The sequence below is a fragment of the Penicillium canariense genome (genome assembly GCF_028826845.1).
Source record: "Penicillium canariense strain IBT 26290 chromosome Unknown utg000003l_segment0_segment0, whole genome shotgun sequence".
Lineage (NCBI taxonomy): Eukaryota > Fungi > Ascomycota > Eurotiomycetes > Eurotiales > Aspergillaceae > Penicillium > Penicillium canariense.
Window position 1 is genome coordinate 2,599,959 of NW_026622730.1, and position 18,410 is coordinate 2,618,368.

The 18,410-nt window shown below is 50.0% G+C and overlaps 6 protein-coding genes across 6 annotated transcripts; 4 read left to right on the top strand and 2 right to left on the bottom strand.

Annotated features, from left to right (window-relative positions):
• Window positions 1–2,261: 2,261 nt before the first annotated feature.
• Window positions 2,262–4,049, top strand: N7482_005783 (amidase signature enzyme; the record flags this gene model as incomplete). Its single annotated transcript, XM_056687908.1, has 7 exons — window positions 2,262–2,654; window positions 2,709–2,825; window positions 2,878–3,249; window positions 3,300–3,414; window positions 3,464–3,586; window positions 3,650–3,838; window positions 3,889–4,049. The coding sequence occupies 7 exons, from the start codon at window positions 2,262–2,264 to the stop codon at window positions 4,047–4,049; spliced, it is 1,470 nt and encodes a 489-aa protein (XP_056543463.1).
• Window positions 4,050–7,543: 3,494 nt separating this feature from the next.
• On the top strand, window positions 7,544–10,615 carry N7482_005784 (uncharacterized protein; the record flags this gene model as incomplete). The annotated part of the gene is made up of 10 exons (XM_056687909.1): window positions 7,544–7,602; window positions 7,705–7,809; window positions 7,953–8,195; window positions 8,327–8,354; window positions 8,411–8,471; window positions 8,526–8,605; window positions 8,657–8,828; window positions 8,891–8,931; window positions 8,988–9,125; window positions 9,194–10,615. The coding sequence occupies 10 exons, from the start codon at window positions 7,544–7,546 to the stop codon at window positions 10,613–10,615; spliced, it is 2,349 nt and encodes a 782-aa protein (XP_056543464.1).
• Window positions 10,616–11,416: 801 nt separating this feature from the next.
• Window positions 11,417–14,064, bottom strand: culA (cullin culA; the record flags this gene model as incomplete). Its single annotated transcript, XM_056687910.1, has 6 exons — window positions 11,417–11,605; window positions 11,666–13,563; window positions 13,652–13,722; window positions 13,779–13,795; window positions 13,870–13,939; window positions 14,015–14,064. The coding sequence occupies 6 exons, from the start codon at window positions 14,062–14,064 to the stop codon at window positions 11,417–11,419; spliced, it is 2,295 nt and encodes a 764-aa protein (XP_056543465.1).
• Window positions 14,065–14,980: 916 nt separating this feature from the next.
• Window positions 14,981–15,511, top strand: N7482_005786 (cupin domain-containing protein; the record flags this gene model as incomplete). The annotated part of the gene is made up of 1 exon (XM_056687911.1): window positions 14,981–15,511. The coding sequence occupies one exon, from the start codon at window positions 14,981–14,983 to the stop codon at window positions 15,509–15,511; it is 531 nt and encodes a 176-aa protein (XP_056543466.1).
• Window positions 15,512–15,667: 156 nt separating this feature from the next.
• N7482_005787 (phospholipase D regulator) lies at window positions 15,668–16,847 on the bottom strand (the record flags this gene model as incomplete). Its single annotated transcript, XM_056687912.1, has 2 exons — window positions 15,668–16,536; window positions 16,604–16,847. 2 exons carry the CDS (start codon window positions 16,845–16,847, stop codon window positions 15,668–15,670), a joined length of 1,113 nt encoding a protein of 370 aa, XP_056543467.1.
• A 453-nt stretch (window positions 16,848–17,300) lies between these two features.
• On the top strand, window positions 17,301–18,257 carry N7482_005788 (mitochondrial K+-H+ exchange-related family protein; the record flags this gene model as incomplete). Its single annotated transcript, XM_056687913.1, has 3 exons — window positions 17,301–17,737; window positions 17,799–17,854; window positions 17,920–18,257. 3 exons carry the CDS (start codon window positions 17,301–17,303, stop codon window positions 18,255–18,257), a joined length of 831 nt encoding a protein of 276 aa, XP_056543468.1.
• Between the last annotated feature and the right edge of the window lie 153 nt (window positions 18,258–18,410).

Here is an 18,410-nt window from a genome sequence, read left to right on the forward strand (position 1 = left end):
TAAACACGGATGATAGAAGGGTGCTACTAGTGTTATAAGCATAATCAATACATAAATATACCCTTTTTAAGATTAATCATATTGATGACTTTATGCTAACGTAGAGGTTAGATTCGGGGGCTGGAAAAGAGCTAGTTATGTGATCCATCTTGCGTGCAATCTATTCGGGTCTGCCACCCACTTCAACTACTACAAACTGCGGCGGATACTGTTATGCCATTCGTGTCGTTGGGAACTGAGTGGACCCGGGCGCACTGCATCCAAAATTCCAAATAGTGGAAATGCGTGAAAGGGTCAGGAATGAGGAATCATGTTAGGAGTTCCCACTCGTAAGCTTCCGTCCCACGGTGGCTAATATTAATTTTACGTTGCATTGATTTCGCCCCTGAGCCCCGATTGGATTGGAACGCTGCGGAAAGGGGAAACTCGGCAAGTAGATTGGAGCGAGGTAATCGACAGAAGATGCATAAAGAGCTAAAGCCACAGAAAGTTAGTTGAAATCTAGATACAAGTGTATTAGTCTAATCTTAGCGCTACAGTAAAAGAGGGCTGACGTGTTCTTGGAAGCCCCCATAGATAAGGGCCTTTGTCGAGGTAACTATTTGAGCGTACAAGATGTAGATTGGTCATTTAATCCTGCACGGACTTTTGCTTCCTCTTCCTATTTTCATGTTTGCCAACCAAAAATTCATTACAGTCAAGAAATGAGCTACAGAATCCCTCGGCCTACATCTGACATCTGGTGTCTCCGTCCGTCGGTCTTCCGTGCGGGACCAGTACTTTTGTCAGGACTCAGATCAACTGCCCCTCCGCTAGGAAGTGATACCTGTAACCAGATCAAGGCATCCCCAATTTTTGAAACAAAACTGCAATCCCGTTTCTCGTGCCTGGGACTTGATCAATCGCGGTGTCCTACATTACCCGTCATCGGGGTATTATTCTACTAAATTTCGGCGCACTTGATATCCGCACAGTTGCACAGGCTAGAATGTGGAAGCCAGATCTGAGTTTCTTTCTCAAGCGGCTTCGATACCAACGAGTTGCCTCCATTGGCGACGATGCTTTCGATGAAGTCACCTCCAGTTCATCATGGGCTTTACCGTCGATCAATGGCAAGAAGGCTGCCCAGCGCAAAAGCACATTGTATAAAGTCTCTCATCTTTGCATATCATTTTTTTGCCTCATTGCCTCCATTTCTTTCTTCTTATTGAAGTATTACAATGAATTATCTGATGAAAATTGTGTGCGGCGGCTGTCAGCTCCAAGTTTGTCCCTCTCCTCTGAAGTCATGCTCCTCACAACTGACAACAACCTCGATAGGTCCAGCGCTGGAAGCTGTCGAGCTTGAATGGGTGACATTAAATGATACATTTCAGCCTGATGAGTATAGCGGATACCCCTCCGATACTTCAGAGAAAGCATGGGGAGCGTTATGGGACTGTGAGTTTAAAGCTCTTAACATATCTACCCGGTAGATGAGACGTCAAAGCTCATTCGAAAAGTTGGCGCCTTTACTGTGCCCCTAGATTATCTCGCCGGATTAAACAAATCTTCAATGACGGGTGATTTCAGGTTGGTCGGCTCAGGACCAGATGCGGGGGTCGGTGGTCTTTTAGAGGGAGCCCATCAGATTCATTGCTTGGTAAGTTGCGGCGAATTCTATGTCAAAACTGCCTAGCTAATAGAGAGCCCTGCAGAATCTTGTGAGGCAGTTCATCTATCGAGATCATTGGGACTATAGCCAACTGCCCTCTTTCAGTGGTGGGGAGAAGACCCGCAGGCACCATGTAGACCATTGTATTGAGACGCTGCGAATGGTCTTTGCATGTCAGAGTGATGTGACTCCATATTACTTAGTAACAAGCCCAGGTGCGAAGGTGGAGAGCAGAGGACGTCCGCATAAGTGTCGAAAGTATCCGAAGCTGGTTGACTGGGTGAATTCACATTCCATATTCGACACTGTGGAAAAGTAGTTTCAGTTAGCATGTGGAGTAGGAGCTCAACCAGAATTCAATATCATGCACAGCAGCGAATGACCGATATCTTTTCCTAGGCTTCAAGACTGGAATCCCGAAGTAGTCATAACTTAGGTCATTATTAATTACCTAACCCGATAAGAATAGATATTGGAGGAATAGGCAGCAAGATAAAAATTAAACAAGCACGTGCTCTCACTGCGCTAAAATAAAAGTTCACCAACAAAAGCACTCGCTTCAATTCCATCGTAGCCCCTCACACAAGTCCCAAGCTTCGGCGCAGAAATGACCTTCAACGTCCTCATAACCAACGCTGTCGACCTACAACAGCTACTCGAAGAGAACAAGATCACGAGCACGCAGGTTGTCGAGAAATACTTAGCACAAATCGATCGCTATGAGCCTGCACTCAATGCGCTGATCTCGCCCCTCCCGCGGGACAAGGTCCTCAAGATCGCCAAAGCTCGGGATGAGGAGCGCCAGAAAAGGCAAATCCGGGGCCCATTTCATGGAATTCCCATAATTTTGAAAGACAGCTTTGTCACCGCATCCGAGCTAGGCATGAGCACCACAGCTGGATCATATGCGTTCGTCGGAGCTAAGGCGTCAAGGAACGGGGCTATCACTCAGCGGCTGATTGATGCTGGCTTGATCATATTGGGGAAGGCAAACATGACCGTCAGCAGACATGCGCTTTCCTAGGGAACTTTATTGGATTAACTGTTGTTCTAGGAATTTGCCGGTATGAAAATGACCATGATGATGCCTGGTTGGTCTGCTCATGGTGGTCAGACTCTGTCGCCGTATGTTGGGAAAATAGAGGATAACGAGAAGATACTTGGACACTCAGTCAGTGGTTAAAATCTACAGAATTTTATTCATTTATGCTGATGCTAAGAAGGCGCCTGGGGGCTCATCCACTGGTTCTGCGGTCGCTGTGGCCGCTGGGTTTAGCCCTCTTGCCATGGCTACTGAGACTATAGGTTCCATTGTGACTCCGTCAACACGCGCCGGTCTGTATGCAATAAAGCCTACTATTGGAGTTCAGGACACTACTGGGTTATACACCATGACAGAGTTCTTCGACAGTCCGGGCCCTATGGCAAAATCAGCAGCTGACGTTCGCGTTCTTTCTGAGATTCTACTTAGTCGCCCGTTTAACTCCCCCAAATTTGGTTCCTGGGAAGGTCTGTCGGTGGGCTTCCTGGACCCAAAGGTTTGGAGCCTGCCACTAGACTTTTGTACGCAATTTGAGGGCACAGTAGAGCAAATGGTACGTCCCAATTTCATCAAAAAGTGCAGAGCTCTAACAGTTAATTATAGGTAGATGAGTACGAAGAGACGGTTTCCGCTCTACGAAGCAGAGGCTGTTCTATTAAGTACTCAATTCATTGCAAGGATCCCTCAGTCTTACCGAATACCATATTGCCAATCGCATGTAGGTTGCCGCAGTACCAGATGAAGTCAAGATGGCTAATCACTTCTAGACTGGGACTTTAAGAATATCTGTATCCCAAAATTTATTCAATCGTTTGACAAGTGCTCTGTAACAAGTGTTGCAGATATCGTCAAGTTCAACAAAGAAAACAGCAAAAAAGCCCTTCCAGCTCGTAGGTTGACAGAGAGGACACGATCCTACGATCTTGTAGTGAAGAGTTACTAACTCAATACAGCATTCACCGAGCAGAATGATCTGGAAGGGGCAATGATCACCACTTACAGAAAGGAAGAAATAGATGAACTGGCACAGGACCTTCGTAGGGCCGCAAGAGATATTCTGGATGACCTATTCGACAAGGAAAAAATCAATATCCTGGCAGCTCCGGGAGACTCCTCATTATGTGTTCATGCTGCTGCTGCAGGTAAGAACTCACCAAGTGTATGTTTAACTCACCGTTGCTGATAGAATTAGGGTATCCTATCGCCACAGTCCCGATAGGACAACTTCGCTACAATGACCGGCCGTTCGGTCTATGTCTGGTGGCCAGGATGGACGAGGAGGAAACTCTATTGCGGTTCATGGAAGTTTACGAAAAGGTTGCCAAGCCTCGTCCGGTTCCGAAATTTGAATGACTGTGCTACAACCAAGTGTCGATAGTTGGCAAGATGAATGCGAGCTACTTATATACGGGAAGCCCTACCCACATGTATACATAACATCCGCCCGAACAGTATACTTCACACCCCGAAAAACATCATCACCACAATGCATCAAGGTAGCACCTCCCGGGAGGCATAGGACCGTGCCGGGGAACTCTTAAGAGCGCAAGATGATCCAAGAAACGCTATTACTATTGGCTTTGAGGGTCACAAAATCGCCCTGTCTGGGGGAGTTGCTCCCCATATTGCCTCAAGCAAATCCGGCGTCACCGTGGGCAACCCGAACCTGTTCATTCACCGTATCTTCGACGCTCGCACAAGCTCCCAAGCTCTCCAATACAGCTCGTTTCATCCACAAGTCTCCATTCAAGCCCTCCTATGCCCCCAAGCCTTTTGGTGCCCAGTCCTCGTTCTTCACCAAGACTCGTTAGACCTTCCACAATTCCTTCCGCCGCAGTTATATGCAGCAGACCTATAATGCTTAGGGTGGCAACCTCACCCAGAAGCTGCTACATGCCGGTGCCATCGTCGGTGGTACCATTCTGGCCACGAACTTCATTTACAACCGTAAAACCGGCGAGGATGGCGGCATGCCCGCTTCTGAAGCCTTGTTGCCTATCAGCGAGCGATGCGCGTAGCAATATCATTCGATTTGCTAGTTATAATAGAGGATAGGCTCCACACGCTGAAGAAAAAGATTACAGATCCGCGCTAACACCTCGATGGCGAAACGCGAGGTAATATCCTTCCACCTGCTAATCGTGATTGAGGACAGGCTCCACACGCCGAAGAAGATCACGGATCAACGAGAACACCTCCATGACGAAACGCGATTGACCATTTTCTAGCTTCGGAATCGCCCGATATGAGTCAGGAATAACTCGACGCGACGTTCTAAGAGTCCGTGGTTCAGTTTCGCCCACGAATAATCCTTTACTCAATGTCCTCGTTTGGTTCTGCCGCTTCAACGTCCAGGAATGGCCCAGCATCAAGGCTCAGAATTGTCACCTGTCGCAACAAGATATGAGGCATAATACCGCTAGACCAAAGTGCTCCATGGGCGACATTCTTAGTCTATACGGTTATTTCTCGTTTTGACATTACCACACATAAGATCTCATCGCAGCCAAGACTCTGGCGCCATGCGAGAGCCACTAAAGTGGCAAATACGCCATCCAGCAGTTTCCTGGAGCAGCCTAAGATGCACGGGAATTGTCTAGGCCTTTATAGAGTTAATCATGTTCTTACATGTGAGCCTCTACGCCGTAACATGTCACCCGGAATGAAGAGTTCCGTATATTATCGCGCGTCAAAAGATCCTATTGCATATGTGGCAACGGATAGGATTTTGATCTCCAGCGTAAACTTGTGAGGCGATCTTGATCGAATATCTTTGCAACCTCCTTGTAGAAGCCATTATGTTGGGATTTTTCTCGGCTAGAATATATTCTTTGGCATTCTGCGTAATGTGAAATTTAGAATTGGCACGATAGGCGCACTACTTTGAATAGATTCCACGGATTGCGCCCCCACCCCCCGTCGCGTATAGAGATATGTACTTTTCGACTTATTCGCCAATAATGCGAAAGCGAACTGCCCCGACACAATATTAATAGTACAGATAGTTCCCTGAGAAGGTTTTTCGGAAGGTCTAGAGGCGTTGCTGCCAGATGCACTGGCTAAGTTGTGACGCGATCCGGGACTGGCGGGAGGGCTTCGAGTGAGATGATGGGATGATGATGAAGAAGATGATGATGATACTATATTGACCTGATGCAGCCTAACTAGTGTCGTATGGCTATGCAGGCGCTTCCTCCGACGGAAGCATGAGCAATCCGAGCGCCAGCCCATGCGCATGAGATAGTACTATCGCGTTATGGGGATCATTATTGCAACATCACCCTGATATCATAAACTAGTTGCAATTATGGAAGGTTTGAGCTACTAGTATAATTCCGGTTGACTGAAAGACACTATCGTGGTCCAATTCCCGATGTGACTGACTCGATCACAAATTCAGCTTAGTGTCTCTTTTAAACCTTGAATCGACATTTTTGGATCGTGCCTTTTTAAAATATTTCCATTGCTCTTTTTCTCCCTCGAGCATTTCCTCTCTCACTTTTCATTTCCTGAAGCTTCAGAAGACTGCTACATCTTTCTTATCACTATTTCAGAATGCCGCTTCCACCACCACCGCCATGGTTGACGACAGGGCTCAATATGATCCTGTGCGGTTCTGTTATCCTTCTTACGAGGAGTTTGGAAGAGCAAAGACAGCATGCTGGAAGACTTTTTGTCCTCGAAGAAGAGGTAGCTCGGTTGAAACTCGCAAAGAATGGAAACCATACGTCTAAACTCCAAGAGGAATCAAACTCGGCTCCCAATTCGTCTGTTGATACAGGACCAACCGACTTGCTGGGGTGAATATTCTCAATGGCTTTCTACCACCCTCCTTTATCTGTTCCCAAGAAGAGAAGCTCGCCTGCCAGGGGTGGCTATACTAATCGTTTGACTTGTGCTATGCTGGATTTGTAATTCCTTGTCACTGCAATGTACCAAAGGGGGACATAAAATGATTGGCATTTGAATTTTCATTGGGTATTTCTAATTTTTTCCTTCAAGCAAATGCCAGTTCGCAATGTATTCTTCCGTTCTAAAGTCGCACCTCCTACATGGCGCGAAATACAGACCCCTTGTCTCTTGGAGCCATTCATCGTTCGGTAAATGGTTTTAATCGGAGCTGTCATATTAAACAAAAGTTTAAATCTAGCTATTTATTGAAGTCCGTGTCTGGAGATAGAAACTCACATGCAATGAAAGAAATTACTATCAATAATTGTTGAAGCCCTACTGTTTCATCCGCACGGGCTGGCGCTCGAATTGCTCATGCTTCCGCCGAGGAAGCGCCTACATAGCTATACGCTACTAGTTAGGCTGCATTAGGTTAATAGAGTATCATAATCATCATCAGCATCAGCATCATCATCTTCTTCATCTTCCGTTCCAAAAATCAGCGTGGCTCCCAGGCACATATTTATAACGAGTATCGGCCAACTGCTACGAAATGTCTGGCTCTTGAACCCGAATTATGCTTAGACCGCTCTAATCCATAGCATCAATTTCTCGTCCGGGGCTTTTACCCATGACTGCCCTCCCGCAGAGGATACACCGGCTTCATCGCTACCGCCAGCCTCGTTCTTAGGTGATCTTGGTTCGGTGTCATTCTGATGTTTTCCACTAGTTACCGTTATCGATATCCCGAACTTCGCGCGGGGGCCTCACACCGCCCGCAATCAACACGTGAGCGATAATCGTATCGAAATCCCCTGATACCTTCCTGTGATCTTCTTCTTACACACTGCTTCATGGCGATCTAAGCATAATTCGGCCCCCTTGGCTGTGGAACCCTTGCTTCCACCCATCAAACGCCCTCCACCATCGCGAGCGAACCCCGCATGAGCGTCCCCATGGCCGTCCAACCCAAACAAGACCCGATTGTGCTGGTGATAGACTTCCACCATGCGCGGTAAGTCTCCCTCTGTGTGGTGGACTTGTGAAGTCCAGACTTGGCGCAGGCGCGCAAATTTAGACTTGGGCGGGCTGGGACATCTGCTAATGCGTGCTGCAGGGGCCCGGAGATTGAGCATTGCATCGGCGACGAGGGAACAGACCCGGCAACTGACAATGACTGGTCATTGTTGCCTTTCATGGGCTTGTCTGACGGCGCACACCTGTATGAAACCGAAACCTCTCCCCGAGCGCTAGTTGCGGAGTGGCAGGACCTATTCTTGGGTTCTGATTTACTCCCATGCGCGAACCCCGCGATTGCATCATCGAACGGTTGAGCTGATATGCTGGCATGTCATTTGGTTTTAGTTCGACTGAGGAGTTCTCTTACTTCACATTGCGTCGAAAGGAAACGAGTAATGCGCCCGCTACATCCCTTTTCGGCATCGCCTGCTCGCGCCAGATCGACTCGAACCTCTTGATCAATCGCCCGCCCGAAGTGACTCGGTCGACGGTACAAAAGGCCGTAGTCGTGGTGACAGATAGCCCGCAGAGGGTGGGACAACTGCGCGAGAAGTTGTCCGTGGTAACCTCGGCTTGGTTTGCTCAGCGGTATGTTCGATGCTCCTTCGTGCATTGCATTGCATTGGTCTTTTTTGTGGCAGTCAATGGGCGCAATTTTTGACATTGGAACATAACTCTATGGAAGGTATATCAGGCTAATTCGGGGCGTTGATCGATAGGGATTTCTCTGATATTGATATTTTGAAGGTAAACTCTACAAATATTTTGGATCAGCGAACGACATACTCATTCGGTCGAGTTAGAAATTCCGCGAAGGCTTGGTGATCAGTTTATCGAACGATGGCACGAAAGATCAGAACCTAGGTTAGTATCACAAATTTTTATTCGGAGAGAGACTTTGGCTAATTTCACTCAAAGGCCTTTCCCTCCGAGAAATGATTCACGAATTCAAGTACCAGACGCTGGTGCTATTCAAGGGATTGCTGCTGCAGCCCAAGGTATGTGGATTGGTCATTTTCTTTTTGCAAAGTTCCGTGCTGATTCTGCAGATGCTCTTTTTCGGCACCCGTTGCGAGCGTTTATGCATGATCCAATATTCTCTTATTTCTTTAATACCCGGTCTCATCAATAACCTCGAAGACTGTGCAGACCCAAGCTTTGACAGCTACGCAGAGAGTGTTGCGAAGCCGACTTCACTCAAAACGAGCGACCGAAGCTCCTGTACGTTCAATAAAGCTTATGTCTCCGTCTTATAGGGGGACGCGCTAATAATTTCTACTCAGTGTTGGCATATATGGGTTTGCCGTTGCAGATTTTTGGCAAGGTAGGCTTTGCGACCGATCTCCTTCGTGGAAGATTTCAATCTAATCTCGTTTTCAGGGAAGCATGTTCGGGCCTTATACCCCTTTGCAGCAGCTGGACCTGCTAGCCGACGATGGAACCAAGTCGTACGTGGTGGGATCGACAAATTCTCTGCTCTTGCAACAGAGGGACCGCTACAGCGATATTTTAATCAACGTAAGTAGTTTGTGTGTTATGAAGTGTTTGATAAAATGACTAACCAAGCAAATTTTTTCGCAACCTAGCTTGACGAAGACAGCATCAGCATCTTATCTCTGCCACTCCGCAACGCACTGACTCTCTCGGTGGCCGATAGGCGTTGGATCGACCTTCTTACTCAGATCGTCAATGACACGTGGGATGACGCTCATCCATCTCGACCTAAGACGCTTGGTTTCATGGGCTCGGAAGAGTTCATTCGCCTGCAATTTGAAGAGTACCTGCTGGCACTACTATCTTGCATGAAATACCACGAAGAACTCAGCTCATTTTCCTCCGGTGACTCTGCTCACAACAGGAGCAGAGCACAGCTGCAAAATTTCAATATCGAGGGCGACCCGGCTCTGGATTTCAACTTAGACTTCCTCACCCAATGGCAGAAGACTCCGAACTATGCGCTCTTTTCGAGACTTACCTCCGATGCGCTCCTATTCTCCATTACCGAGCCGCGACACCCGAGCGCTGGCGGCCTGACCATGGAGGACATTCAGCGGCGACTGTCTCAGCAAGTGGCAGATCTTCATCTTGACGAGCGGGTGCGTGAAGGCCGGGAAGCGCTCAACCGCCACATCTCAACAGGCCAAAAGAAAGTGAGCGCCGCTCTCAACAGCTTCTGGGCTGATTTCGATTCCATGCGTGAAGCCCAAAGAAAGCGCAACGAGGAAAAATCCTCACAGTCGCAGCGTACTTCGATCGACAAGGAAGCCCCCGGCTCCCCGCCACCGGCATCGATTGACTCTGCATCCGAGACCTCTGGATCCTGGTTCGGTGCTCGCCAAAGACCGTCCATTGATGTGGGCCAGGCGCAAGCCTCGGTGAATGCCGCTAGCCAGAAAGCTGGTGCTTATTTCAGCTCCTGGGGCTCCTGGGCTAGCGAGAAGCGCCGCGAGTGGCAGGACAAGCGCAGCTCCTCACCGAGTCCCAGCCTCAGCATGACCGCATCACCGTCTACCCCGGTCTTATCCACCGTCAGCGAAACCGTTTTTGAATCTGATCGCGGCCGGCGCCGCTCTATGCAGCGGAACAGCGAAGACGCCGATGGCCTCACACGTAGCCTGAGCCGCCGGAAGCGGTGGAGTAACATGATTCTTCGTCGCGAGAGTGGCGAGTTCAAGCGTGAGGAGTCGGATGCCGCCGACGTGCCATACCCTAAGTCTCCCTTGTCGCAAGGCCCAGTACATGCGGCTGAAGCTGCGAAGAAGCAAGACCTGGACTTCCAGCATGAAAAGCATGAAAATCCTGCTACCGAGCAACCCGCAGATGAGGATGGATTCACTTCCGTGTCTCTGGCACCTCAAGATGGGCTAAGCATGGACACAGACCCAGAAAAGAGTCAGTCTATGACTGCGCCTGCGGACAACTCGACAACAGCGCCGCCTGGGAAGCACGAACAGCACCCTTCTGAACCCACCAAGAATTCATCCGAAGGCCTTGTTGGCACACAGTGACTGCCCTAGCATTGCATCCGATTGCGACCCGCGCATAAATTATCGGTTTCATTTCCAGGCACTTGGCCTTGCATCGCGGCATACCCATACCCATTTGGAAATCCTAATCTCCTGTCTATTCAACGCCGTTCTTGTTTATACTTCCCCTTTCCTCGGCCTCTTTCTCTTTGCAGCCTGTGAATATAACATACCCCGGACAACTGCAACAGTCCCACCTAACAGCTGTGTCCGATTCATGTATGAGAATCTCGGATGACCCTGAATCAATGTGCATGTAGTTATTGAGGACACGGAAATAGATCACATAATAAATCGCATTACATGTTTCTATAGGGCTCTGCAGAACTCTGGAGTTCATTTTAATCCAGAGATACAGCACACGTAGCAAGCGCTCCCCTCTCTACTTGTAATAAGAGTAACCAGATAGGACCAGGAAGAAATGCCCAATGCAAATAGCCCAAGGTGAATGAAAATTCGGGTTATCATTGATCTGTCGTCTCAACGCTATGATGAAAGATGGACCATAAAATAAACAGACAATGAAGTGTTCTTGCTCCGTAGCTCCCTGCCATCCCAACCAAGCCAATGCTACTTTTACCAGTCCAATTCGGTCTTGATTCTCACTCATCGCTGCCATGTGAGCGAGGGAGAAAGAGCCTAAGTTGGATGTAGACAAAGCGGCCGACGAGAAAAAAAAAGCGATTCAATGGAGTAAAAGGGGATGGTGTAGATGCGATGAGTAGGGGAGTGGGACTGAGAGGATGTAGGTAAAAGCTTGGGATAGGAGAGTGCAAAAGGGAATTAAGCAATGTAAGAAATCTCGTCCCCGTCAAGTCGCTCGATGTAGTCCTTCTCCATCAGGGCCTCGATGTTCTTCTTGATATCTGGGACCTTGGGTGGGAAACGCGACTTGACCTGCTGGATGACTTCATTCACGAGCTGCACATGCTTCATCTTCTTGCGAGATTTCATGATGCGAACGATGGCGGACTAAGCGAGAGTGAGTATGGAGCACATCATAGTTAGGGCGAAGGGGCGGCTGTAATATACCTGGAGCAGCAGCTTCCGATCCTCCTCTATAGTTTTGTGTGTATCATCTGATTCTACCTTCTGCTCCGACTTGATCTGGATGTTGAGATTGACCTTGATCTTCTTGTTTTTGAAGTTATAGTTCAGAGAAAAGGTGGTGGAAGGCTCGGGTTTGGCGCCTTCAGGGCTGGCAAGAAGCACCTTGGCTTTCAGAAGAATGCTGAGGTTAGGGTCAAGGATTTCCGGGACCAGAGTGGTGGCTTTTTGGATGTCAGAGTAGGACAAGGTGTCAGTCTCGTTGAACAGCAGCAGGATGCCCATCTGGTAGGTAGACACCTGGAAGGTATAGGGAACCTTGGTGTTTTTGATGTAGTTAGCCTTGACTTCGCCCTTGCACAGCTGCCACAGCCATGTCAGTTTGCGCCCGTTATGCTTGTCAAAGTAAAATTTCTGGAAGCGTTCGGCAGTCTTGTTGATTTCCACCGGGGCGGCGAAGTCAGATGTGGGGGGGTTGAGAGGCCAAAATCCAGTACCCAGAATCTGGAAGTGGGCATCAACCATGCGTTTGCGGTCATCGTCGTCAAGGACCTTGTCTTGATAATCCTTGTAGCTGGCATTGAGATCCTTGGAAATTTGGATATCCTGAAACATGCGCTGCAACTTGTTGGTATATTCGAAACCACAAGCTTCCTTGAGCTTGCTGATCATGCTGGTCTCCGCATCATCGGACACGGAGCTAACGTGCACCAGACGCTTGGCCAACATCTTGGAGTAGAACTTTTGGAAGACGTCCTTATCCTCGATGTACTTGAAGACAGTCATGATCTGGACCAGCATCTCCTCGAGCTCGGACTCCTCGGCGGCCTTGGAGCCCTTCTTGAGCAGTGAGTCGGTATACCGTGCCAACAGTTCGGGAGATTTGGTCGTAGTGGCCTTGCAAATGCGGTTGCGGTTGACAAATTCACGGCAGGCATTGTCAAGAGAACGCACGAACTCGGACTCGCCGTTGAAAGCGTCATCGACCAAGTTCTGGTACCGGGTGTGAACCTGAAGAAGGGCATCCACATACAACTTGGGTTCGAAATGGTCGCCCTCTGAAGCCACCTTCTCCACTGCAGCCAAACCAGCACGTCTCACGTGGTTTTCAAAGGTAGTGCGCAGGGGATCCAGGCCCTCCTTGATGCGCGAAAGCAGTCGGTACATCCGAGCCAAATCTTCCTGGCGCTCGTTGTCTAGCAGGATCTGGAACTCATCGCGAAGCAAGGTAGAGTGGGCTGTAACCAAAACATCCAGACATGTCTCTGTAAGGCTCTTGGCGACATCTGGGTGGAGATACAGGCCGACCCGGGCTTTCTCCTCATCCAGCCGAGCCTCTGCCTTCTTCATGTATTCCACGACACTGTTTTCTGCGACGAACTGGCGTGATTCATTCTCATAGTATGTCCTGGTAGCATCGATGAAAGGTCGCTGGAAGTATTGTCGGTAGACCTCCAGCGTGGACTTCTTACTGTCGTTTTCGTCCAGACCCAATGACACGAACGAGTCGACGATGCTCTTAATCTGCGACTGCTCAATGGTTTCTCCGTTCCGCTGCTTCTCAATCAAGTTCAGAACTGCGTCCATCACCTTCCCATGAACCTTCTCAAAAAAGTCATCCTTCCATTTGACCAGATGCAGAGTGTACACGTCGTAAACGTTCTTCTTGCCCTCATCAATCTCACGCTTGACCCAGTGACGATTGAGATAGCTGAACAGGTGGTTAACGTATTTGGCGGCGGTCGTGAAGCGGGTCCATTCGCGGATGTAAAAGCCCAGGAGGGCTTCTTCGGCGTGGCCTTGAGACTCCTTGAAAACTACACTCAGATGGCGGGAAAGATACTCCCCGAGCAGCTTATAGAGTTCCTCGCCCAAAAGGTGTGCTGTGAGAACGACTCGACGTTAGCTTTATCAGATTGGGGGATTAAGTGCCATATTGGAGTTGAAATGGCGGACCAACGACACACGAACCTCCCCGGTGGGCTTGTAAGCCTTGGTTGCTGGCAACAGCTTTTTGAGAAGTGCAAAAGTTGTGCACAGCCCTGTGGTCGATTTGTGAGCAAATGAGCAGCGAGCAGCCAACAAAGGGGGAACATACGTATAAAGAGCCATGTACTAATAGAGGAAGCCCCGATGTTAGTCCAGCAAGATAGACAGAGTTGTACTCTGGGCAAACAGAAGACACATACAGTTTTCATATCAACACCCTCCTCCAGCTTCAGCATCACACTGTTGATCCCCGCCTCCAGAAACGACCACCTGCACCACAGTCAGTCAGCCGTCTGTCAAAGCAAACCGACTTCAACGAGCCATCCAGAGCGACCTCCAACTCACGTTTCTTCGAGGTCATCCTTGTGAGGGGTTTGCGGCATGGCGGGCGGCATGGCGTCAAGGGGCGGGTGGAACCGGGCAAGGAAAGAGAATGTCTTTAAATCTAGCGCGCAGACATCGTCGGTTAGTTATCACCTTAAAAGGCAACGTGTCTGCAAGTCTTGCTGGACTGCTGTGGTGTGGGACCATACGCTACCGACACTCTCCAAGACCGGAGATTGGTGTAGCGCCACGAGTCACGCCGTCAGATGCTCGCGGTACCAGATGGCGGGTAGGTGCTTGTAGAGAGGGTTCCCGACCCGTTGAAGCAGCGACAGAAGAACAGAAAGCAAGGAAAGATGCCACCGGGGAGAGCGAAAGCGAGAGTGAGAGGAGATGGAGGAGATCAGGCAGAAGGTGTGGCGGCAGAGGTGGATGAGGCTGAGAGCAGGGCGAGAAGCGTGGGGAACGGGCTCTTTTTGTAGCAGGCGGTGAGGGCCTCGGGCGCGGATGAAGCTTGGTTGTTAGTCAACTACTATATTCTTCGAAGGAATTTTCTGGGTTCGGTATTCGTTATATTTCTTTTGGCTATCAATAATAGTAGTGCCTTTCTTCGAGCTATATACAACGTCCTAAAAAGTCTCCAGTCAAAAAAAGTGCCGCCGAAGGAGCCCGCCCCCATCGTGTACTGCGACAGACCAGCGACACCCCCAATTACTCCGGCCTCTTATTGACTCATTGATGCGAAAAAAAGCGTAGACGACTGCTCCACCCAGATGGCTCCCGCAGAATAAAAGCCATTGCAGCCGAGCAGTTGGGCTGTTGAGCTATTGATTCTTCCGACGATTCACATTTCATTCACTGGCATGAAACAAAAGCGTCAAAGTGTGCAAATGACGTCATTGCCACAATTAAGGCCCGATCCTTCATCGGCGGCTACTTAAAGGACGAGTGCCCCGAACCTGAAGTCCGTATAGTTCGGATCCTACCATGGCTTTCCGCCCACCATCAGATATCAAAGTGACCTGTCGCCAGATCCCTGCATGGCGCGGCATCCCCAACACCTCCTTCCAATCAAAACCGCTCATGATATACCATGGCGCCTTTGACGCCACCCCCGTCGAACTTGAGCGCCGCCTCGAAGCGATAGGCGAAGTGGTGCCTCAGTGGGTATATACCATGTACAGCACGACGCACTTCCATTCCACCACGCACGAGGCCCTCGGCGTCGTTGCTGGAAGGGCGCGACTCTGCTTTGGAGGGGAAGAAAACCCTCAGCGATTCGAACCGACGGTGCAGCGCGGTGATTTGATCATCATCCCTGCGGGAGTCGGACATCGCCTGTTGGAGGATCAAGGCGACGAGACATTCAAGATGGTTGGGTCGTATCCCCGTGGGAAACAATGGGACATGTGCTATGGCGAGGCGGGTGAGGAAGAGAAAGTCAATGAGATCCGGAATCTGCCCTGGTTCCGTCACGACCCATTGTACGGGGATGATGGCCCTGTCCTGCATGTATAGATTAATCTTTATAATCCAATTGCAATTCTTGTTCAAGCAGGTATGGCTCCAATATCCATACCCCGGGTGGGGATTAACCTCAGTGTTTCACCCTTTCAACGAGCCTATAACCAAGTCAGTCTATTTCGTATGGCACTGGGCAATGCGGGCGCGGGATTACCTGAGAACACTGAGGCAGAACGTCAAGAGCCAAGCAAGCAGGGCTACCAGCAAAACGGATGCAAGAGCTTTCTGCCGCACGCAGATAGGGTCAATCCGAGGGTCCATTTCCTGGTTGACCTCTGCTTCTGTGCAGGAGCCTGTCACATCCGACAGGGAGTTAAATGCCAAACTCAAGTTTGCAGAATCGAAGACGATAAAGAATAGATCGAGGAGGATGAGGCGGGCTTTGGCCGAAGGCGAGCGTAAACCCAGGGGCTTTGATGTGTATTCATCGAAAGTGATGTATACTAGGTAGACCAGTGCTACGGCGTCGACAATGATTGCCATTAATGCTGATGGGCCCTGATTTGTGTGGCCCTTCTCTGACAAGTGTTGAATAGATCCGCCCAGAGCTAACGCAGCAAGCGAGAAGCACCAGACCGTCAATCGCAGGATCAGCGGCACGATTGGACTTCTCAACAGAGAGGTTTTAAATCGCTTGATCCAAATTTCTCGCCTACGCGTATTGATGTGCAGCGGGTGCTCTGGGCTGTCCTCGTCCAGGAGCTTGCCTCGCCATGGCTCCGAGTAGTTCCCATGGGTTTCATTCATCCACTCTGGCGTGACTTCCTTGGATTCACCACCAAATTCGCGTGGGTACTGAATCGTACGTGAGAACGTTACCCACCGTGATTCCCGATTCTGCGCCGCCTCTTCAAAGAGTCCCCTATCGTGAGTTTGGGCAAAATCGTGGCTGGATGTAGCGTAAGGAGTGTGGTTATGCTGGGCAACCTGCGCGTCATTGGGCTGGGAGGGCAGCAACCGATCCGTTGCTGAGGCATCTTCTCCATCGTTCTCGACTTGTTCGACCGATCGGATCCAAGCTAAGGAGAAGGCATTGTCAGCAATTGGGTCTTGGTCGAGTATTTGAGAACTGAAATCGTAATGTACCGGGCAGGGTGCGCAGCGTAACATGAGGAGATCGGGTGGTCTCGCCTGTTGTCTGGCCATCCGGGGTTCGCGCTGGCGTGGCTGGGGAGTCAGAACCATTGCGGATGGCGCGGGACTGCGTGTCGATGTTCAAATGGCTTGTATGCGTTGCCGGCGAAGAAATGCGCGCAGGATCCTCGGGCAATTTCTCGTGGAAAACACGCCCTGCAGCGTGGTCGGAACTGGAGGTGTGGATGGACTCCATGGCAGCCTGCGTGCACCGTCGGTGAGGAAAGGATCGGAGCTGGCGGGAGACGTCAATTAAAGCTCCGCAGCCCCGTTCCAGGTAATCACAGATGGAGATCCGAGAATTGGCAAAGTCCAATGCCCAGTGGCAGCGGGCAAACTGGGTCACGGTGCAAGCTCCAGGATGGAGACTGGGTCCAGCAGGTCCAAGTTTATCTCCGAGGACCAAACGGGGTTGCCGGCCGCGGAATGACGTCCTCCCCTGCTTACTTTCTCCCCGTGATGCATCCACTATCCACTTTCGCTCCCCTCGTTTGAAGCTTGGAAAAAAAGGCAGAAAACACCTCCCCGCAACCCTTTCCTCTGGGCGAACAGAAGAAGGGCATGCTTTAAACTGCGTCTTCTTTGCTTGCCCCATCGCGTCTTCGATCATCTCATTAGCCAACCTCGAACACCCTCCACCCCCGCTGCCATGCGCCTATTCCTGATCCCCATATCGACGCGACGAGCGTTGATCTATGCCCGACCACTGCGACGCGACAGTGCGAAGGAGCTATCGCTGCTCGACCGGGCCACAAGCAAGGCAGCTACGACATGGGCGCAATGGGAGGAAGCCGAGTCGGGCTGGAAGAAGCACCTCGTCACCTGGGGCAATCGCGTTCAACAGCGTATTCCTTTTGAAGAATGGGGGCTCAAGAGCATTCCGTCGATCAATGCGCAACGGCGCATAGATGAGAATCATACCAGCAAGCGGATCGATGTACTCTATCCCGGTAACTCCGTGCGGTTAGAGAAGATCCCGATCATTCTGCGAAAGATCGCGACAGAACGGCAGGAGTTTCATAGGAAGAAAATGTGGTGGAGCTTGGGAATTGCACCTTTTACAGCACCTCTGGCTCTGATTCCAGTGTATGTTGTTCGACCGTCTTTCTCCTGACGAATGGTCTTTCTGAGAACTCTTTGTATGCAGGGTCCCGAATATTCCTTTCTTCTACCTGGTATACCGAGGCTGGTCCCATTGGCGCGGTTAGTTGAGCCCATACTTTTCCCGTCTTTCTGTTCCAAAGCTAACCATTGGCTTTGCTTGTCAGCGCTGAACGGCTCGCGACATCTGGAATTCCTTGTCGAGAAGAGCCTCCTTAATCCGATTTCGCTGCCCCAGCTGGAGCAGTTATACGCCAAGCGTGCATCGCATGTCGTGGACAATACACTGATCAACACACCACCATTTGACAGAGCAGAGGACATTGAACAGAGTGACGACCGTGTGTTGCTGAAGATGTCCGACGCGAAAAAATTGGCCTCGATATTGGATGCTCCCGAGCTGTCGCTGGAGGCCGAACGGGCCATCGTCCAAGTCAGCGAGCAGCTTGAAGCTCAGAAAAAGAAAGCTAACTCGGCCGAGTCCAACGATAAAAAGAACTCATGAGTTTGCGTTTTTGCCCGGCAGCGTTCTGCTTGTATTTTCTTGTTTGGAGAACGGGCCTAGATCGAGAAAACACCATTCCGTATCCCTGTTTCAACCTTTGATGTACCATAGCCCGCATACGCAGGACTGATCAATAGAGTATCAACATGAATT